Raw genomic sequence first — 23,200 nt, forward strand, 5'->3', positions numbered from 1 at the left:
GGTCTGCATCTCGGCGGCCGTGCACACTCCGGAGCGGACGGCGGCGGTAATGCGCGTAATGCGCTGGTCGCCAACCGCCGTTAAAAAAACCCAGAACAAAACAAACAAAAAAAAAAAAAAAAAAACAGAAGAAGAAGAAGAAAAAAGCGCGTTGGCGTTGATTAAAAAAAATGGCGCGGACCCCAATGTTTACATCCCTGCGCTGAAGCAAGAGTAAAGCGACCCGCACGATAATGGATAGCAAGAATAATACCACGAGATAAAAAACAAACAAACCCGGATGAAAGTGTCAAGTAAACTTTATACAACGTATTATTTGGATGGTTTAGCTTCCTTAGCCTCAGCACTGGCTAACAAGCTGTAATGACGAACATGACATGGTAACAGCGCTCCTTGTATTTCCTGTTTTACGACGAATGCTCCGTCTTCGAACGCTAATATCAGGCACGTGTGTGTGTGTGTGTGTGTGTTTTATATTATTGTTTGTTGTTTCCCCCCCCACCCCCCCCACCGTGGGCCCACCCTGCGTGGCCTAGATGCCGGTGAACGGACACGCCCTCCCGCACACGCCGCTGGCCGTGGACTTCTGGCAAGTGCGCAAGTGTCCGCGCGCGCGCCTCTTCTTCCTGTCGCACGCGCACAGCGACCACACCGTCGGTCTGTCGTCCACGTGGAGCCACAGACCGATCTACTGCTCCCCGGTGTCCGCCACGCTGCTCAAGCTCAAGCTGCAGGTACCGTGGCACTGGGACCGGGTGTCTGCGGGCCCTTGCGTTGTGTTCAGCTGCGGTTTACAAATGTGATTCCTTAGTAGAGTCGTGGGGTGGTCTGACGCTGGTTTGATTTATTCCAGTACCCAATCCCTCACCTCGCTATGGGACCCAAAGGAAACTGCTATAATCACAGTTCAAAGAATCATCTAGTTCATCATCCTACCCGACACGAGGTGACATTACAAAGTGTCCATGGACGCATATAGGGTGTTATTTTAGTGGCCTGATCCTATTATGCAGAACTCACTATTTCAGTGCTTCTGCACCTACATTTGGGTCTCTCATGGGTCTCTCATGGGTCTACTAACACACACACACACACACACTGTGAAATAAGACAACTCGGTCAGTTTATTGTGAGCCGCCTCTTCAGAAAACATGTCCTGAAACGAGTCGCTCACATTTGCAGCCAACGCTTACGTCACGGTGGGCTTCAGTAGAACTCGAGCTGCCCCCCCATCTGAGTAACTCGACAAATCTTTTAAAAGAAAGAGGAATGTTTAATTGTTTCACCCGTGGTGATTCTCCCCCTCTTGAAGTAGTGATTAGTTGTTTATAGACCCAAACATGGTGACTAGTTCTCCAAAGAGGGGGGTTGGTGGTGGCTCTGTAGAACCAAAAACTGTGCTCTTGTCATCCTACAGGTCGTCCACAGGACAGAGTTATCACAGCAGTTCTTGATGATTTAAGAATTATAAAGAGTTGCATTGCAGCTCGAGAAGTTGAACTCCACTTGCAGACTTACTCCGTACTAGATGCAATAGCATACAAATACTCTGTGTTGTATGACTAGCATGATGACAACACAGGTTAAAAAAAAAAATGAAATAAAAGAGGGATTAATACCAACTGTCTCTGAAGAAACTGCAGACAATGGAAATGTTAGTAGATAATACATAATTCTGCTGTACATCTCTTTTAAACAAAAAAAACCAACTATGCAACATGCAATCTGCTGTGCGTTTCTCCGAACAAAACCAATAGTTTTTATACTAGATGTATTTATTTTATTTTCAGGCATTTACATGAAACAAAAAATCCTCACCTGCAGTGTCTCCCACAGGCTTTAAGCTCGGCATAGAGAGTCAGAACAAACTTTTCAATTAGGCCACGTGGGTCTAATAAGAATGAAAATTCAGAAACTGGATTGTTTATTTCTCCCCTTAAATTTGTACAGATTTTAGTGTACTGATAAGGTAAAGTCAGTGGAAGTTTAATGACTAAATACAATGGAACCCAGAGTAAAGCTCAAACCCCATTGGCTCACAGTACTAGGGGCCTCAGGAGGGTGGCTCCGCCCACAAAAAAGCCTGTTTTGGAGCAGGGTGGTGTAGAGGTGTGTAAGAATGGCTAGAATGCATAATCTGAGTGGTATTTTCACATGTTTTGGGGACCTCAGAGACTTATATGAACTTGTTGGAAAGGAGTATTATAGTTCCCTTTTGTGTACAGGTAACCATATTAATGGCATATGTAAACCATTTGCTTTCAATTTTGAAAGGGAAATTCAGATTGGGCCAGGCAATATTCACCTTGAGGTGACAGTATAAGTGTCTACAAACACATATCAGGTGTTATTTGAGTGACCCAAATTGAATAAGCCCCTTAAGTCACATCCTTAAACTGTGTGTGTGTGTGTGTGAGAGAGAGAAATCATTACCAATTAATAACAATTACATTAATAAGTGAAATTAGTGTGTTTCCCAATTAATACAATTAATGTAATTAGTTTTCATATAGCTTGTGTGAAGACTTTGTTGGCCCGACACTAAACAAGAGTGGTACAGTAATGTATTGGCATAATGAGGTTCTCTGATAGAAAACAAATGATTCAATCAAAACATATTATGTAACACAGACAACTGCTAAATTGAAAGCTAAGGTTAGCTCTGTGATTTCTATTTCTTAAGGTGGAACGGACAATTTGAATAAGGAGCCAACTTCAGCCTCGTCCTACATATAGTACTTAGCTGCAATACTTTATTTCATCAGAGAGATGATTTTTCCAGAAATGGGCTTTAATTCTGTTGAGATTTGTCTTAAAAAGTATAAATTTGAATTATTTGATAACCACAGACACCCTTGCATTGCAACACTTTTAAATTATCCTGGTCAGATTACTTCCACCGACCTCATCTGGTGGACCTGCTTTACCATGTGCTCTATTAGAGATTCAATACTTTCATGTCTTCAAGGAAGGATTACAACTGTAACAAATTAATTGCACACCATGCAAACCAAGGTTCTGCATATAAATGAAGGCACTTTATTCTTCCTAAATCTCAAATTCATCAGAACGGGGGCTTCTCATATGTTTTTTTAAAGCAGTGTATTCTGTTTTGATTATGATTCATGATTTGCAAAGAAAACATCCCATTTCACGCTTTTAATATGTTACTGTTTGTTGGAAATCCTGCCTTTTCTCAGGTCAAAGAGCAATGGCTCCATCCATTGGAGCTGAACGAGCCGCACATGCTTCCCCTGGACGACATTGGCAAGGAGCGGCTGACGGTTACACTGATGGACGCCAACCACTGTCCAGGGGCTGTCATGTTTCTCTTCCAAGGATACTTTGGCTCCATACTCTACACTGGTCAGTTTTTAAAAATGTAAAATCAAGCTTATCTTTTGGGTGTTTATGGTGTTTTCACAAGGGCAAAAAGGAGCTGACAAGGGCTGACAACGCTTGTATTTCAGGCGATTTCAGATACACCCCGTCAATACTGCGGGAGCCGTGTCTGAGGAACAACACTACCATCGACGTGCTGTACCTGGACAACACCAACTGTGACCCCACCCGCACCCTGCCCTCCAGAAAGACAGCCACGCAGCAGATCAAGGAGATCATCCGCAGTCGCCCCAACCACAATGTTGTGATCGGTGAGGCAGCGCAACGATGAATCCTATTGCATGTTTACTCTACACTGGTTTGAGTTTTCGTTTGGACTTATCTCTATACGATGCAGGTCTCTATACTTTAGGGAAGGAGTCGCTCCTGGTGGAGTTGGCCATGGAATTCAAGACCTGGGTCGAAGTAAGCTTCGAGAGGATGGAGACGCTTCGTGCGCTGGAGCTCCCCGACGTGTTCACCACTGACCGGGGGGCCGGCCGCATCCGTGCCGTGGATCAGTCGGAGATCTGCTCTGCCAACCTGCGGCGGTGGACCACGGACTGTCCCACGGTGGCCATCCTGCCCACCAGCCGGCCCATCGTGTCCTTCCATCCCAACGTCCACGTGGTGCCATACTCCGATCACTCCTCCTACCAGGAGCTGGAGGATTTTGTGTCCGCGCTCAAGCCTACCTCTCTGGTTCCCATCGTGGGAAACTGTGTGCCTGGAACCTTCTCTGCCTTGCTGCCCAACAGGAAACGCCAGGAAATCCTGGTGCCTGAGTCTGTGAGAAACTACATGAGGCAGCCGGTCATCCAGCGTCCGCAACCCGGGTACAGCAGCTTTCCCCGTCGGCCCATGGGACCCCCTCCCCCCAGAGGGGTGGTTTTCGAGTCCCCTGTGAAGCGCTCGAGGCTCTCCGTTGTAGTGAGCGGGGAGGCGGTCGACGTGGGGAGGGATCCCCCAGAGGAGGAGACCGACAGTGATCTTAACGAAGAGGAAGCTGACGGTGTCCTCATCGACCTAAGGCGGGATCTGGCTCCCACCCGACGCAAGAGAAACGTCTGTGACTTGGGTCTGCACATCGTCCGCACCATCCCGCCGGACATGGAGATGGCGGAGTCGGTGCCTCTCAGCCAGCTCTCTCAGAGCAACTTCGACTCGGTGCAGATTGTGGCCAACACCGCTGCCTCATTGAAGCCGGTCATAGCGTTTAAAGCTGAGGGAGGAGCGGACAGCGACGCGGTATCGAGTGCCAGCGCCGCGAGTCGGTTTAGTGTTCACAGGGCTCAGCAGAACAACATGTCGCTTTTTCAGATCGGCTCTATCAGCGGTTTCCATAATTCATCCAAATGCTTGACTGAAATCCAAAGCAATTGTGTGGAGGAGACGGAGAGGAGCCTCCTCCTGCTGCTGCCGTTCACGGAGGAGGACGTGAGGAGGTGTGGACTCCTCGACCGCAGCCTTGTCAATAGGTTCCGCTTGTCTCCGTGTAATGTCGCCTGACCAGGTCTCCAAAGACACAGTATTGGACCTTTAGTGTTTCTCAAAATCTGTACCTACAGCCTAATTATTTATAATGCAGATCCCTTGTCTGGGAAACCTTACGTTTACTAATTATTCACTTGTATATAAATGAAAAGAATATTTTTAGATTAAGGATCTAAACGATCTCTTGTTGCTTCCTTTTAAGAAAGCTTTTCCTTAATCATGGTCGTGCCATACATTGTGTCTGTCCCAGAGATTGTTTACAAATTGAGATACATATTGAAACTACTTTGACTGGCTGCGGAAAAGGCTTTTTTCTTTTACATTAACATTAATTTCACATTGTTGTGCCAAAAAAATGCCTTTACAGTCGAGGCTCATTTAGATTTCAGCCTTCCAGTTCCTGTATAGACAACTGGGACTGCTCTCCAGTGTCTTCCATGTCACTTGATTGGATCAGTGTTTGTGTCGTCATTTGGGCTGTTTTATGTCCCTTTTGGGTGCACTTTTTATTGTTGAGCTGTATTGTGAAAATTGATATGGATTTGTTCTCTGAGGAAGAGATTGGGCTAGAGTTAGGCAGTGTCTCAAGTCCCGCCCCTGCATGAAGGTGTCGGTTTGATTGTTTTTATACATTTATATGTTAAATTTTGTTCTGTAGTGTAATAAAGAGATGTGCATTTTGTACTTAAACAAGTAGCCAGGAGTCTTACCTAATTATATCCAATTTCCAGTCAAATTTAACATTTTGAGGCTGTTTTATCTGCCAGCTAAACAACCTTCTTTATTTATTTTCTTATATCATGAATCTTAAAATCTGGAGCCACATTTGACTTACACCAAACATTTAGATAAAAAGTATTTTATGTGTTGTATTATGAATATACAGTAAAGGCTACAGTATCTTAATACGTTAAGTTTTAATTCTACCAATAGGTGGCAGTAGCGTGCTTAGAAAATGTGACGGCATTTCCACTGCCTGTACCTGAGTGGATCTTTATTTTGCATCACCAATAACTTTTGCAAAAAATATATTGTGAATTATTCAGCGAGGTGCATAAGCACCTGCTGGGATGTAGTCCGCAAATTTCAAACAAAGCAATAAAAACAACTGTCCAAGTATCACTCGAAATGTAATTTGCATCAGGGCACTTGTGTGATGTTAGCAGAAAGAACAAATTAAAATTGTGTAATTTAATTATTTATTATGTAATTGTCGTTGCCAAATGTAGTAGTATAGCATCATTTCCGTTTCAGCCTTTTGTCAGTTGAACTGCCTGTCTTATCGAGACTGGAGGCAAGGCACTTCTGTGTTCAGCAGAGATTCCACTATCATCCCGTTCTGCCAGGAGACAAAGCAGCCATCTTTTTGTTGTCACAGCCGTCACTGAGTGGAAGCTCACCGTGGAAGTCGGCCGCATGCTTCCAGGTGCCCCAGGGCAACGACCCCACAGAATCCCATCCGCCATCCACTAATGAAACCTGACCTTTCTCTCCGAGAGAGAGAGGTCCATGCTGCAGTAATGTCCTCATAGATAAAGGAAAGGCCATTACTCTTAGCAAGAAAGGAAAAAAAAAAAAAAAAACATTTTAAAATTCCTCCCGTTTGCAACATTTCAATCCCGTGGATGGAAAAGTTATGTCTAAAGGCTCGACCGCATCTTTGGACTTGCTCGTAATGTCGGCGGAGGTTCATTGTAAGTTACGTAACAGCTCCAAATGAACAACTAGCTTATCCGGTGGTATTGTCTCAGTTCCCCCTGGTCCTAGCGTGTCCTGCTCCGCGCTGCTCCATGAAATGGCGAAACGGTCGGCACTGCGTCTGCTCCCAAACCCCCCTGCTTCCCAAATCTCGTGGATAGCGTGCTGCGATATCGTGAAGTCATTGTCGCGGGCCTGTCAGTGGGAGATGCGTTGCCAAGCGGGGGATCCTCCTGCGCTCACAAAGGATGAATGGCTGGCTCCTGCTGGAGGCTGACTGCTGATAATGACGCCTTAGCCTTGCAACCCGACCGGTTATGACTCGGCGGGGCCATTGTTGAATCCCAAATATGTGGAAGCCCTTCCTATACATGGATAGGATGCAACCTGCCGTATAAGTGCCCTGGGTGACCACCAGTTTCTAGGAAGCAACGACCAATTAGGCCGATCGTTGTGTGATGAGCATGCAGATACAGTGCGGCTGTTCCCTAATCTTCCTTGACAGAACAGTCGCTGAGGTTTTTGTTTTTTTTACACTCGATGCCGGTGGAATTTTAATCACCGGCGCACAGTAGCCGAGATTGCGTTCGCGTTGGGATTCTTGAATATTTTAAACCGACCTGCATCTTACTGTAGTCCCAAATGTGTTTTGGTGACGGCGCATTCAAATCGAAAAAGACAGAAATCTTGTTTTGTGGATGGGAAGAAACAATTTGGAAGGCGAAATACAATCTCTAGTTACTGTATGAGAGGGAATGCGAAGCGGCAACGTTGCGGCCGGGGAAATGAAAGGAAATGGAGTGTCACATCCCCCCACAAACATCACAGCAAGGTATTAGGGCTAAAGTAATGGATTCCTCACACGCATCATTACTCCACAGTGGAGATCCTGCGGATGCTACCTGCGAGGCCGAGATCCTTCTGCAGGGTTCCAGCCGCGTCCAGAAAACACGACTATTTCCATTCACTCTTCAGCGCAGAATAACAAGTACAATTAGGACAGCGATCGGATTATCACCAACTGCTTTTGAGTTTGTTGAGTTATTTTCATTCTGCTGAACACACGGTTGATGGGTGATGAGGACAGCGCACATTCCCAGTAACTATCACAATTGTCGTCCCGTATCGTGGCGCGTTTTGCTCTCTTCTCTGCAAGGCAAATTCAGCCAGGCTGGCTGAAGCATTGTGGGGGTTTGTTTGGGGACACCTTTGTGTGTTCTGAAGGAGATAAGCCCTCAGCTACAGCACCGTGTAAGTGCAACGAAACCGGCGCTCCCTTTGTAGCGTGTCACAAAAACTCAGCTCCTGTCGCGTCACATGAGACAAACCAGCAGACAAGTGATCACAGCCGCAACTCATCCCAATTCACCGTGGCGTCGTGAGGGAAACGTATTGTCATTGTGTCATTCATTTATTTGTTGGCCCCAGTGTTGTTGTTTTTTTAATTATGACACTCAAAATGCCATGATTCAAAAACAACAACTTCCGTTCCTGTGCCGCTTAACGTGGCTTTAACAAACATTTAAAGGGGCGAAGGAATTTGGGGGAAAAACTCGCTATCCACCCTCTGCAGTGCAGTGATTATCAGCTGTGAAATGTCACTTTAACTGGGTTGCGGGTTGCCAGGTGCAAACGGCATTGCCAGAACATTACCATCAACAAAACCCAGTTCGCTGAACTCGGCTTGACAGACGATAATCGCTGCAGTCAGCGGATGGGCGGCTGAATGCCGCTGCTTTTAAAAGAGCCCAGTTGTTTTTAGGTCTTGATCTTATTTTCCCACAGGGACACATAGGGATTCAATTGCTATCGACCGCCTCGTCTGAATCTTGGGAAGATAGATGAAAAACAGGTTTCCTGCAAAAAGGAAAGTGGTCCTTTTAAGCTTTAGTTACTTCAACCTTAAAAGTTGTGTGTTACATCAGGCTTGATGCTCTTGAAGTAGAGTCAACAAACCATATTTTGCTTCCGAAGCTCTGCACTCATTAAACTGTGTGTGTTTGCACATTTCAGCACCACGGACAGCACCTCTATAGGAAGCCTGTCCTCTGGGTCTCTGCGTCTGTTCTGCATCTATTACCTACAGAATAAAAATACAACTCAGCCTGCTGTCTATTCTTGCTGGGATTCTTCCATTGAAGCTCTGCCTCGGCTACAGGAGATTGCATTGGTCAAACACAACAGGCGTCTTATTTGACGCTGCCTCTATTTGTTATATTTGTTTTTTTTTGCTGCGCGGGGGCATCATTTTTGTCACTTTTGGGTTTGTTTGACACGGGAAATATCAGCGACCAGTGAGGAGAGTCACAGCTCCTCTTCACCGGTTTTAATCAAAGAATGAAAAACAGAAGCTCTCCAGTCTGAGTCAGAGTATCACCAACGTGACGGATCACTCTCCGCCACAGACTTGAAGCGTGGAATCTCTCTGAGGCTAAGCTGATAACAACCAGAAGTGAAACCTCCAATCTCTAAAGCCGCCGCTCTGCGACCTCCTTTCTTATTTTCCTGCTGATTTCCCGCCCGTGGGAGTGGGGAGCTGAGTTTGTCCGTCCCGTCCGTCCCGCGTTCGCAGGCCACACCGACAGAGCTCAGCGGGAGGACCGGGACGCACCCTCCCACTGAGTGCTGCTGGTGGCCGATCCCAACTCAGGTTACGTAAGAAGGACACTACAAGCTGCAGCAGACAGCGATGGTTCCTCTTCCCCCTTCCAGAGGAGTGAGGTTGAAGAGTGATGATGACTAATGTCACACAGTGTCTTTATACTGTGTGTGTGTGTGTGTGTGTGTGTGTGTGCCTGCGTGCGTGCATGTGTGTGTGTGTTTGGGTAAGTGTACTTCATTAAAACTGCAATTGTTGTTTCTGTGTGTATTTGTATGTGTGTGCAAAGTTATTTTTGCTCGTGTGCAAGTGCATTATTGCTTGTGCACTTAGGTGTGTGTGTGCGTGCCTGCCTGCCTGCCTGCCTGCCTGCGTGCGTGCGTGTGTGTGTGTGTGTGTGTGTGTGTGCGCGAGTGTGTGGGTGCCCGCGCGCATCTCTTTGTACCTAGAGCATCACGCTGTCACAGAGCGTCAACAACACACCCAACAACACAAGAGCCTTTGGGGAGTGGAGTGAAAGTATTTTTGTTTTTCCAAATTCAAGCACAAAAACGCTCATATTTAATGTTTAATGTTCAATATTTCAAACCGTGGGTTCGTCTCTTTTCAAAGAACTCAGACGATGTGGGAAAAGGTTTGTGTTTTTTAGGAGCATGCTTGTGTGTCTTTATCGCCGCTTGCCGTTCAACGTTCCTCAACTCCGAAGCTCGGCTCACAGCCGTGCTCCAATCGGGCTCCTGATGCAACGAGGGAGAATCTTCCTTCTTTCTTTTCATCCGTAGAGGATCCATTCTGTTCATCCCACTCCCTGTGTGTTAATATCCCAGCGATCCAGGGACTTACATAGGCCCTAATCCAGTTGCCTTCCACTGAGTCACAGCGCAGCACATTGCATCCCTACGGGGGACGTCCACTATCTCTCTCTCTCTCTCTCTCTCTCTCTCTCTTCCTCACCTCTCTCTGCCTGCCAAAACCCTCAACCCCCATTCTCCCCCCGACTCACGCTGCCGTCCACCACTCTACCATCCCCCACTCCGCCGTCCACCACCCTTCCGTCCCACCCCACCTACCTGGCGCTCCGTCTTTTGTTTCCCACGTCCTGTTATCGCGCTCCTTCTCCATCCCTCCCAAGGCCAATGTTTGCTTGTCTTTTCTTTTATGTGACAGGGATAAGACCCCTGGCTCCCAGTCACTCAGAAATAATCTGAGGCGTGTGGGAGGTTGGACGGGGGAGACAGGGAGACGGGGGGGGGGGGGGTCTGTGAATCCATCCCTGCAGGGGAGGTTTTTATGAGCCCGGTATGAATGCACCGTCCGCCGCGCCGGCTCTCTCGGCCGCAGTGCCCAATTCACTCCGGCGCAGAAGGGAAAGCGCCGTCCAGGGAATGTTGAAATGCACCTCCACTCACCGTCGCTTCCATTCTTGACCAAACTCCTCCCTTGACCGATCCTAAGGTCACATCATTCGTCTCGGGCACATCCAAGGGAGCTGACGGTTTAGCTCTTTCTTTTTTTTTGTCAGTTGTAAATTGGGTCATCTTGGCGGAGGAACCGTCCAGTCCCATTGTTGGAAATGTCTCTGTCTATGAAGATATGAAGAGCTTCAGCCAAGTGCCCGAGGATGGTTGGTGAATGGTTTTAGTCGGCGGATCTATTCATCACCGTCTCACAGTTGTGTAGTGAATGAGGTCTGGCCACTGCGGATTGTATCAGATTAATTAATTAGCAAAGTGTGAGTACAAAGCAGCCTTTCCGTGCTCCAACTGCTCCATTAATGAGGTTTTAACTGTTTTTTTTCTTTCTCTCTATTTAGTCTAGGTGGTTTACCTCCTGTTCTGTTGTGGCACAAAGAAAAAAAAAACGTAATTAATGTGCTGAAATCCATGAAATATCCCTGACACTTTCAATTTCCGTGTTTCTGTAAGGAGAACCTATGTGTGTCTGTGTGAAACACAGTAAATAGTAAATAAATAAGATTCATTGCGTTGGGCTCTAATGACACGTTGGACCCCCCGTGGAGCAAACAGCCGATTCCCGTCTCACCATATTGCTTTTGTTATTGATGTGTGCGGTCAGTGCTGTGATTTGCTCCCTTTGAATAGTAATTTCCACCGTCACGTGGGGGAAAATGCCATATTGATTAATTTGTGTAGTGCATGAATACCATTTTAATTGTTTTTGTTTTAACAGGTTGAGAAAGATTAATTGTTCTTTTTTTTCCCCCCATTATAACTCAAGGGAGGCTTGATTGGAAACGGTGAAACCTACCGCTGGACTCTTGCACCATGAAGTGTTTTTAGTCTAACCCGAATTCCACCTCTCGATCCTTCTCTCTCTCTCTCTCTATCTCTCTCTCACTCTCCCCCCTCTCTCTAGCTCCCTCTCACTCTCTATCTCCTTCTCTCTCTCTCTCTATCGCTCTCTCTCACCCTCTCTCTCTATCTTTCTCTCGCTCTCTCTCTATCGCCCTCTTTCTCTCTATCTCTTGCTCTCTCTATGGCTTTCTCTGTCTCTCTCTCTCTCTCTATAATTTCTCTTATTAGCCTCCTAATAGTGATTTATGGCCAATACTAGGGTGAGTATTGAGTCGTGATGGGAGAGTGGTTTTCGTGCTCTTGAGGGAAACCGGTGTCTCAGCCGGTGGTGTGTGCACCTTAGTCCTTTTAGTCCATGCAACACAGTGCCGAGTGCAAAAAAACCCAAAACATATGTTACTCATATTATACAACACCATATCATTTTCCCACCACAACAGCTTTAATGTTCTCAATTTATTTGAGTCTTGAGATTAGGTGGAGGACAGGGATTAAAGTCCCACCTGACAAAACCTACACCCACTTTGCCGCCTGGAGAATGAGCCCGGAAGGAGTTTTAATTGTGCAGAATCCGGGTAGCGCTTGCATGAAATATTGTTAAAGACGAACCGTTCCGGTTGGCCGCAAAGGCCAGGATTGAAAATTGAGTCCGTGGGAGTGGGAGTTCAAAACTGGAATTGATTGGAGTGAGTGGAGCTCTTCTCTCACTCTCACACCGGACTCCCTGAAGAGATTCAAACCACGTGTGGAGTCCAGAGGGGCACTCATTAGCTCCAGTCTGCTCTTAACCTAATTAATTCACGAATGATTCTTCTGCCTCGCTCTGTTCTCACCCCGCCGTCGTTTCAAATGTGCTTGACTGCTGCAGAATCGATAATTTTCTCATCTTTTGTTTTTGCCCTCATTATTCATCCTTGGAGCAATGCAAGTATTAAAATGAGAAAAATATGAATCTAGCTTCGGACTTCGCCCATACATTAATGACTGCCTCTAATAACCATCCATTTTGATATTAATTGCTGTAGGAACTGGAGGAGTGGCAGGCAGCATCCCAGATTGTACACTATCGAGAAACCCGCAATAGACTTAACATTTTGGCACTTCCAGTCCCCTCGTCCCTAGGTCAACAGGTGTTTTTGAGTCATCTACTCGTTAGTCCGCCCTCACAGCCTTGAAAAATCATCAAAAATGGTGTTCATTTGTGAAGATTCTCTTGCTGAACAAAATGTGCGAGTATCATAAAGTTTTGTTTGCCACAGAGCTTATTTTATGCAAAAATCCAAAATCCAATGGAAAAATCCCATTGGCGTCTGCCGAGTGAGCCACTCGATCGACAAATGCATGAACCTGTTATCAAATGACGTCCAGGACAAAGTGGTCACCTGCTTGCCATCTATTTTACACACTGAGAAACATCCCTGCTTTAACTGCAAACACAGAGACATTCTTCTCCAGCTTAGTCATTCACGAAAAACACAAATGTTAAACATAAGTAGAATATAATTCCAGGTCATTAACCGCTGACTTCCGCTCTGGATGTCTCTGCTTATTGTTCAGGCTTTTAGAGGGTGGCAGGGGTGGAACGGGCCCTTTCTTAGAATAGTAATTTCTGCCTCCAGCTGCTTTCTCACTCTCTCCAGGCGGACGACAGTGCATCTCATTAGAGGAAAACACATTTCTGAGGGGGACAGGGACACGGTGCTCCTTGCCGATTGGACAAGGCCCTCTCGGGGGAATATATTTGTGGAGACGACAAGTCAGCCTGCCCACAATAAAGTCTGCAGTGAAAAGTCGAATGTCAGTGGAATTTCTAAGGCACCTTCCCGCACTGACTACAGGCTCTTATAGACACATCTAAAATACCATTTTCCATCAGAAAATCAAACAGACACACACACACACAATCACACACACACACACACACACACACACAAACACACACACACACACACACACACACACACACACATGCACAAGCCCAACGTACATTCTGCAAAATTTTTTAAGTTTTTTATTAATCTTCAATTAAGGCAATCCATTACAAAGCATTTCACAAACCACAGTATGACGACAATATCCTGTCTAACATCTGGTTTGGAAATTATTCAGCATGCAAGTCAGAGACCAAGAGAGGTATGTAAACAATTTGGGATAAATGAGGAGCAGTGGCAAGAAGGACCCATACAAGCCGAGTTGGGAACGGAATGGAAAGGAAACAGATGAAAACATGCTGTGAAACACCCCAAGCAACGAATGGAGCGCGGAGCAGATGCACGAACCAGGTGAGATGGAAGTTCCCCCAAATCAGCTGCCATTTTGGCACTAACATGCACATGTCTGAACAGGCTCAACTGAAAAATTACTTGGCACTCGGTGTGCGTATTATTGGGCTTATGTACACAGTTGGGGTTCAGACTCAAAATGAGAAGTGTAGGGATTGCTTGAAACCATTTCAGCCAAAATGGTAAAATAAATAAGATTAGTCTGCTGCTTGTCAAATTACGTTCCAATTAGCTATGAATATAGTTTGAATTATCACGAGAAAGTTTTCGATAAATAATAAAAATCTGAAACTACTTGCATATGTTTTGCTCCTATGTTAATATCAGAGGAATTCTCTCGGTTCCCCCTCCATGCTCTTAGACATCGCTGGGAATACATACCGGACAAAGAAAAAACCTTTCTAACATTACAAAATGAATGGTATCAAGCCCTGGTCTGGTCGGATGTAAAATGGGGGTTTGAAGGATGCACACACTGTGGTGTATTCAGATATGAACAGCAGTCAATTTTGGGGGCCCTGAGTAACGAAATGACACAATGCCTCTAAATGAAATAGCTTTCAACAATTCAAGTATTCAAATCAATCACGCCCTCATCCCCCGACAATGAAATCTGACAGATCGCAGGTAATTATGCTCGGTGCTTTGACAGGGAATGGCATCACACGTTCTCTTATGCGATGTATTCTTTGTTATTGTCTTCTTTTTTTGAAAAGAACCAGACAAATGTCAATTGATTTTATGTGTCAAAATATTTTGGAATTTGAAAAGTTATTTTTGTTCCGCGTGGCTTGGAGCGCTATCAAGAGGAAAACACTTTTTGGCTAATTTCGTCACGAAACGTATTCATTCGTTTTTGCGAGGGAGGAGGCACAATTGAACTCCTCATTCATTATTAACAACAATGTGGATTTATAAGTAATTTGTGGGAGAGCAATGAAGTGGCTGAAGCAAAACACAAACAAGATACTTATTGTTGCAATAGAACTGCCTCCGGTTTCCCTGAAACGCCACTATAATCCGCCTTTATCTGCACACAAGAGGACCGGAGCAATACGAGTCAGATGCTGCGTTCAAGAAAACTGAGAACCTAATTTCATAACTAAGAAATATCCCACGACCAGAAATTGCTTCAGGCATCCAACAGCAAAAACAAAGCATGGATGCCCACAGGAAACAGATCCACTTATGCATTGAGAGGTTATCTTTTATTTTAATGGGATGCCGGGCTTCCCACCACATTTTGCTATAACTTTTAGTCGTCCTCAGATCGGTGAAATCGAAGCTCTGAAATGATATCCACTTTACGAACTCGAGTTGGATGACTGCTCAAGAGACATGTTTCCTGTTTCCAAACAACCGAGGCCACGTGAGTGTTTAAATGAATGAAACCACTTTCATTTAAACTCTATTTGTGTGGTCTGTCATTACACATTAATTGAATTATCGAGAGCCAATTCGATACTTTTCTGATGAAACGAATATCAGATGCCTCAAAAAAGTGTTGCCGAGGAACCCGTCTCTTCACTTTTATGCAAACTGGAGGTTTCTTTTCCCCGAGTTGTCTTGAACGCATCAAAAAAACATTTATTTCGCGGGAAAGCTCCTCGTTCGGTTTCTGCAGAACCACAGGAGATCACATGACCTTTAAACTTCATATTCAGACCAATCATATCATATAAGCACAGGGACAACCGACAGGAAGAAAAAAACAAAACAGCAGTTGCACTTTCTAACAGTAGCAATAAAATGCGTCCTATTAAAGGGTGAAAAGTAACCGAGTACTTTTACTCAAGTGTAAGTGCCATTTTCGGGTTTTTGTACTACACTTGAGTAATTCCATTTTTCACAGACCTTAACCCCACTACATTTCAAAGCAAATGTCTCACTTTTTACTCCACTACATTTATCTTAATTTATCTATGAACACCTTCGAGTACTATTTTTTTTATTAAAATCATACAAGTGATACAATCTACTTGTAAAATGTGTTACAATGAGCGCAAACCATTATATCGACTAAATTTGGACCATCAAAACTTTTATCTCAACCCAAGGAGGTTCATGCATCAAGGACGGAGCGTGTCCTCACACTGAAAATTAGGAATATGTTCAAACAACTAACTTCACTTAGGATACTTGAGGATACATAATATCTTTAAGTATTTTAATACTTTTACTTGAGTAGAATGTTAAATGGAGGGCTTCTACGTTCACCAGATTAGCAATTTCTGCGGGTATTTATACTACTACTTAAGTACAAGTACATCTGATTTTTCCACCACTGCTCTCACTACAACACCAGATCTCTAGAGTCATTTGATGCAACTTCACACTTTGCCATCAAAGCTGTAAAAATTAAAACAGAAATTGGGCACAGACGCTAGCAGATCAAAAACACATATTTCATAATGAAATTCACGGATGTTCACTAACCCCTTGCCACTTTGTAGTCCCAGTAAAAATGTAAACACTTCTTGACTTTGCAAATTGCACAAGGCTTGGCTATAATTTTTACTTGTATTAACCATGCAAGGATAATTTGTGAGTAAAAGGTATAAAAAGTATATGTCACTGGCCATGGGATTATACTATATCCACTGTCTCAGCAATCCCAATCTGGTTGTGTTGCTGTTCATAAAAGTAATATCTGCTGTAGGCAAGGAAAAACCTGACTAATTGAATTTGGATATGTTTTCATGTACGGTAATAGGCACATTTGGATTGAAAATATTGAGAGAGAGATATTACTGAATGAAACGGCCACAATGGAAAGACCATTTAGAGCTGTGTTTCGTTGACGGGTTATAAGTAAAAATGACTACATAAAAAACGTACTGTCAGTATTGTGGCTACCTCGGTAAAAATTCAACTGGCTTTCATAATTAGATCTTTAAACAAAGTGCCTTGATGGTTTCTCCAATGAATGATTATAAAAGGGGCTTTTGTCCATCGGTGTCAGACGAATGGCAGGGGACAGATCATAAAGTACAAACTGTTTGAACGTAAGCACATAAGCAGTGTCCAAACAAAACAACAAGCCCAGGCAAACACATGCTACTTGCACTAAAGGGGACGGGCGGGTGCTGTAGGGCTTCCTGTGCCATTGAAAAGTAAAAAAAAAAGCAATTCAAAGGGATCAGAAGGCATACATTGCTCACCCAAGCTTTATATATCTAGTATCTGTGCTGCAAGGTCTTTGATTGGCAAGTTTTCATTCTGAGGAGGGGAAAAAAACCAGCTCGGGGAAAATTCAAAGTATTAGTTGACATCAATCTTTGTAAAAGTTGTTGCTATGTGTACTTTGTCGTGCTGAAAAGGAACAAAGTCAGAAAACAAATAAACCACAACAAATATAATGGAAAGCAGCATCGGTAGCGTGATGATATTTACCTGCCTGCATAAATAGAGTAGTAGTGCGCTTCATATTTTTCTACGTTTTGTGCGACGCTCTGTGTTGATGGTGCATTTCGAATACAGCGGTCTAGTTTGTTGATAGTATTTTCTTAATTAATGATCAGTTCCCGTGTTTAAATTTGCGAAAGACTCTTTGTTTTGCAGTCCCGTTAGAAAATCCTTCCATTATTTTTATTGTGGTCGTTTCTGAAATAATTATTTTCATTTTAGCAACATTGTATTATTACCTTTGTGCTTTTATTTGGACAGTAATTAGTGCATTCCCTTGATATAAATAGTAGAAATACGGATTGGACATTGTGCTGGAAAACTAACATGGCAATAGCATACAGCAGACCCGCTACACAGTCAAAAATTGACCAAATACAATATAATTTATAAACCATACACTGTATAGGCTTTACTACATGCTTAGAATGTACAGTGTTAATCAAAGTAAAAATGGGAATTCTCGTTCCATTGATCAGAAAATATAGGATGGAAAACTACAAGGAAAAATATGCAACTACACCCAACCCCCAACCGTAGAATGAATAAATACTTTCTGCTATAAATAAATAAATTGCCATACACACTATTTCCTAGTTTAACATACAGCGATTCCGAAAGGTATCATTTTTACAAACATGATACACACTGGCACATTCTAATACATTTATGCCGCCAAAGAGGCAAACCTCTCTACGGGGTTTGCCAGCTATCCATTAAATCACCACGTTGACAGCTATGACAGCGAACAACTATGACCTCTCACACCGAGCTCTTCTCTGCCGCTCCAAGTCTTCTCATCCTTGGGCTACAACTCGAAAAGGAAAATGATCATCAGCGTTTTTTTTTTTCTTTTTTTGTTTTTTTCTCTTCTCCCCAGCAAAGCAAGCAACTCGCTCCAAAAGCAAATGGAGTCCCATCATTTTGTTCAGCGTGACAGCTGGATGAATATTTATGAAGGGGGGCGGATGGGAGGCTTCTTTTTCCTCTGTTTTTTCCATTTTCCGTTTCCCTCCTCGAAGGTTTGGTTTTGGCTGAGGGGGGCTCCCGCGGCGTCGCCACCCCCCCCCCCCCCCCCCCCCGCGCGCGCGAGAGGCCGCGGGTTCAGATGGGGGTGGTCTGGGCCAGGTCGTCCGAGGAGTAGGCCGGCGGGAGGGGACAGGGCTTGATGCCTCGGCTCTTCATGTAGGAGATGAGCTGGTCGGGGATCTCGGCCAGCACGTCCTTGGCCAGCCGCGCCATGCTCAGCACGTGGTTGCCGGTGCGGTCCATGTAGTCTCTGAATGGGACAAACTGGGGCAACGGAGGGGGGGAAAAAGGCATTACGTCATTTCGATTTATGACGGGCGAAGGAGCCGTTTAGGTTGTCTTCTGTTGTAATACCTTTTCTCACCACCGGTTGGCTGCACTGGAGTTTCTTATTAGGGCAAAGATGGTTCTCACAGTAATCGTAAAATATACTATACCATACTTTATCATATTATCAGTTATAAATGGTAATAATAAATAAAGTCATAAATAATAAATTACCCCCAAGCATAATTTCCATCATTGGACACTTAAAGAACAATGCATGCCACGTATGCAAGTGACATTGAAATCGTTGTTGACATTAAAGCATACGTTTGCCACTTTCTAACCAAATTGTCAAAATGGAGAAAACATTCTTTTAAGGCTTAAACATTTGCCCCATTGGACTGCATTTAATTTGCAGCCCACGGGTACGTTTTTCAATAGTAAAGGGTTCAGCGAGCTATAAACGGCGAAACCTATGCTTCAAATCGTCACTTCAATAACGCCGAGGGTGCCACAGCAGTATCTGGAGATTAAAATAATAAAGCAACTCGATATACAGTACTGTGTATACACAATGGTGAGACAAACTGGCTCCACTCCGACATCCCAGACAGGCTCACCTGAACAATGTCCCTCTCCGCTAGCTTCCCTCGTGAGGAGACCCTGATGTCATCGCCATCCAACTCCACCATGGCTACGGAGAAAAATGATTATAAACATACTGTACGATCTACCCGCACAAGGGTTCAAAAGCCTCCTCTGACTGTGTGCAAGCAACAACACCTATTTTCATAATCGTGTTATATTTGCGGGTTTAAGGCCATAATTATGCTGCACCATCTGCGCAAATGATCAGGGCAATCAAACTGGACAAGCTTCAGTGATACTAAATGTAAATGTGTGTAACACGTGTTAGGGTTAGGGTTAAATACCGACTGAAAAGAAACTGTCTCACCGTCAAACTCAGCTTGACCGACTCCAACAATGATGATTGACATTGGGAGCTTAGCGGCCTGTCATGAACAAGGGAAAGTCAGATGTCAGTGAGAACAAGCACATGATTTATTCTGGAGCTGGGCTGCAGATAATCACATTGTAAAGTGGCTTCATGCATTTTCTCGATACAAGTTGGTATATATATATTTTTTTGCAGTCATTGCTAGCATTGCAAATTCAATATTAATCTGCAAATATGCCGGATGAAAGAGAAAAGGCAGAATTGGATAAGATAAGAACGATATAAGCAGCAGATAAGTGCTTTCTGACTTTGTAGCACTAGACACTGCAGTATTTGACATAATTTGATTCCTCCAGTGGCTGATAAAATACGGTTATTACATAATTCTATTTACATCACATACACCACCGCATGGAAATAGAAAGATTTCAAGATGTAGACTTTTGGAAAAGGCAACCAGACATCCATGAATTCAAAGCCTGTAAATCAAGATGACCCAAGGTTGAATGATTGTTGAATGATGTCGATGGTACAGTTCTTGACAACATTGTCCAACATTTCCATTCACAGCCCAACTTTACTTTCTAACGATGTTTTCTGCCAGAACCAATTTGTATGAAATGGAAGCATAACAACAACCTCTCTCCTCGCAGCTTAGATGGTAGCAATATGACCGTACATTTTCACTGCACAACTGCAGATTGTTGGTATGAAGGCAAATAAGTGAATGCACTGGTGTGAATGAATGATGTATGCTGGTGGTAGAAATGTATTTAATATGGTAAAAGTAGGCAGACTTTTCAGGAAAACCTCCCAAGGGCAGGGACCTGTCACCGATACGAGTAAACAGAACCACACATTCTGTATTTTGTACGTGTGTCTGTCTCTCCATCTGTCTCTCTCTCTCTGTCCATATACTGTATGTATTGATATACATATATGTATATCAATATATATCAACATATATATATATATATCAATATATATCTTGTAATTCTATCTTATAATTGTTATGCTATCTTATAATTCAGTGTGGTGTTATATATATATATATATATATATATATATATATATATATATATATATATATATATATATATATATATATATATATATATATATAGTGTACAGGCTACTAGTGCATATAACAATAACACCACACTGAATTATAAGATAGCATTGCACACGTACATTATTCATGCTACATCATTTGTTACTTTGCCTGTACCCTCAAGTAACCTGGGAATCTCACAGTGCCAAGCTGCAAAAATACACACATCTTCCTCTCAGTCCACAAACAGCAACCCTCATGCAGAGGCATTTAATAGATGCTTGCTGTCATAGTCCTATTTCATCATCGGCAAACCTGAAGTTCCCCTGAACTGTAAAATATTTAACAGTCAGGTCAAGTCACTCACAGGGGAAGCTTCCCGTGAGGACAACGATTTGTCAGCGCAGCGTCCCACCAGCGCACGGATCGTCTAATAGCTTCGGCAAAAATTAATTCCACCAACTAAAAAATAGAAGCCCTGCTTTAGAAAGTGAAGTCCTGTGAGTAGATCTCGGTAAGGCAAGAGGCAAAGCCAACTTCAATAGGAGAGTTGGAGCTGCTATTTACGCCATAGGCTGAGTCCTCAAAGACTTGGACATGTTGAGGAACTGAAGGCCAACGTGTTCTAGATGGGGAACAATGTAAACAAAAAAATGTTCTTGATATATTCGCAACGGACGTTGGGACTTTGATGTGTTGTGTAAATAAAAGTCACATTGTAAGATGCAGTTCTAAGAACAGCGACTGCGGGGCACAAACAAGAAATCAAGATTACAGGGGAGAGGACTCTATTCCTCCATAACTCCACTGTCTATGAGCAAACGCGCAGGTTCTGGTCAGAGGTTCCCCGCTGGACGTAGTGGCTCGGGCGTGGCAGCTTAGAGCAGCAGACAAGATCTTAAAAGGAAGGTGTGGCTGTTCTAATGATTTGACTAACAGTCGCAAATTCCCTTTAAACCCAGTCTGCTGGGTGTTCTCGAGGGTCCACATGGTCGACGTACGCAGCCGTTGTTACGGCGATGTTACAGCTTGGCATGCGCACACGCGCGCGCGCGCGCACACACACACACACATAGGCAAACACGCACACACACACATATCCAAGCAACCACAACACAGCGCTCGGTCGTAATCATTTGAGACCTGACCAAACAGGGGCTCCAGACAGGATGTTGTATAAGGTAATGCTTATGCTTAAGACCTTTTGACCTGCGGTCGAATGCCCTACGGTACATTTTCGACAACAAACAATATCAGAGAACAACTTTGGAGGGCAAGTAAACGTTACATAAATCTTTCAAACTCGCCATACTGACTTATAAACCTGTTATGGGATAGAAGGTCTGGCGCTGGTTCAGGCAGAGGAGTCGATGCTCACATAAAAGCCACTGCGGAAAAACGAGAAAAGACAGAGGAAAGGTCTCTTGGAGGGGCAGCAGGGGCAGCACTTACATTCACGATGGCCTCCTTTGTCTGGGCCATGTCTGATATGACACCGTCTGTGATGATCAGCAGGACGAAGTACTGAGAGCCGTCCTGCACCGTTGCTGCGTACCTGTGGGGAATTTTCCATTCAATAAAACATGGCGGGAACACGAGCGACACAGTGAAGATATCTAAGTATAGGCATAAGCCTTATGTCTATGTTCAAACATAAAAGAAAATACATAAAGGGGAGCACTGGCAGAGTGCCAACCAACGTTGGCTGCGTTGGAGTTAACAAACAAGCCATTAAAAGCCGTCTGTTTCGATAAGAACTCCCTCTCTGGTGCAAAGGTACAACTCAACAGACACGCAAAGAAATACACAGTATACTCAGGTTTCAGAGGCCTTTCGAGATGCTATTATGAAATTCATCAAAGAACCCACAGCGAGTGTGGCCTAGATTCAACTGCTCATGCACAATGAATAAGTTACGAATATGTTTATGCAAGTAGTGTAGTCTTATTCTTTCAGAACATTATTGATTTGCGCGAGCTCGATGGACCACACTTTAGTCAAGGGCAGGGCAAATGGGGGCCTTTTCACTGAGTTTGAAATCAGTATGTTTGGCCGCAGGACGGTGACACTTTAATCACACAGCTTAGCGGGTCACTGACAGTGAGATAAGTGATAGCTAGTGTTTAACAGATTAATAAGATGTCTACCACATCAGCCACACAACGACTAATGTCACAAATCACAGCTCAGGTGTGCCCGGCATTTTTCCCCTTAATCTCAGTCTAAACATGGGTGGAACAAGACTACCGCAGAATAAACACAAATAAAAAATTCTACTCCATATTATTATGCTAGTTATTACAGGCAAAATGTCATGTATGACATATAATATAATGACATATATTGGTGATTTAGAAATTATTTAGTTGCTTCTTCTATATTGATAAGCATCTTTCTGTGAGTGCAATTTTTCCATTTATTTCCTTTGCAACGACTGATGATAATGAGTTAGTGTTTGAGAGTGTTTTAGTTGTTTACACAACTGAAAAGTCTATTTGTGTGTGGATCCATTTGTCCCACTTCCTAGTCCCATCCATGCTTTTATCATCCCCTATTCATACTCATGTCTAAACAGCAGCGTAGAGCCAAAATTATCAAAAACGTTGGGCGCCTCAACAAATGTCCGATTACCATTTCTGTTCACCTGAGCTTGGCAGCTTGTGGTTTTATCCATCAATTTTTTTTACTTAATTCAGGGTGCAACCATCTGTTTTTGTCCCA

At 43.9% G+C, this 23,200-nt stretch overlaps 2 protein-coding genes across 5 annotated transcripts in view; one reads left to right on the plus strand and one right to left on the minus strand.

Annotated features, from left to right (window-relative positions):
• Positions 1–206: 206 nt before the first annotated feature.
• dclre1b (DNA cross-link repair 1B) lies at positions 207–5,568 on the plus strand. Its single transcript, XM_080014671.1, has 5 exons — positions 207–380; positions 537–734; positions 3,201–3,366; positions 3,471–3,653; positions 3,740–5,568. The coding sequence occupies exons 1-5, from the start codon at positions 378–380 to the stop codon at positions 4,888–4,890; spliced, it is 1,701 nt and encodes a 566-aa protein (XP_079870797.1). The 5' UTR covers positions 207–377; the 3' UTR covers positions 4,891–5,568.
• A 12,710-nt stretch (positions 5,569–18,278) lies between these two features.
• cpne5a (copine Va) overlaps positions 18,279–23,200 on the minus strand; it is a gene marked incomplete at both ends in the record, with an annotated part of 75,220 nt that continues 70,298 nt past the window's right edge. For all 4 annotated transcript variants that reach the window (XM_080015410.1, XM_080015412.1, XM_080015411.1 and 1 more), the window contains 4 exons: positions 18,279–18,467; positions 19,091–19,164; positions 19,426–19,483; positions 21,932–22,034. In XM_080015410.1, the coding sequence (XP_079871536.1) occupies positions 18,279–18,467; positions 19,091–19,164; positions 19,426–19,483; positions 21,932–22,034 (424 nt within the window). The remainder of the gene's footprint in view (positions 18,468–19,090; positions 19,165–19,425; positions 19,484–21,931; positions 22,035–23,200) is intronic.

The sequence above is a fragment of the Zeus faber genome (assembly GCF_960531495.2).
Source record: "Zeus faber genome assembly, chromosome: 15".
Lineage (NCBI taxonomy): Eukaryota > Metazoa > Chordata > Actinopteri > Zeiformes > Zeidae > Zeus > Zeus faber.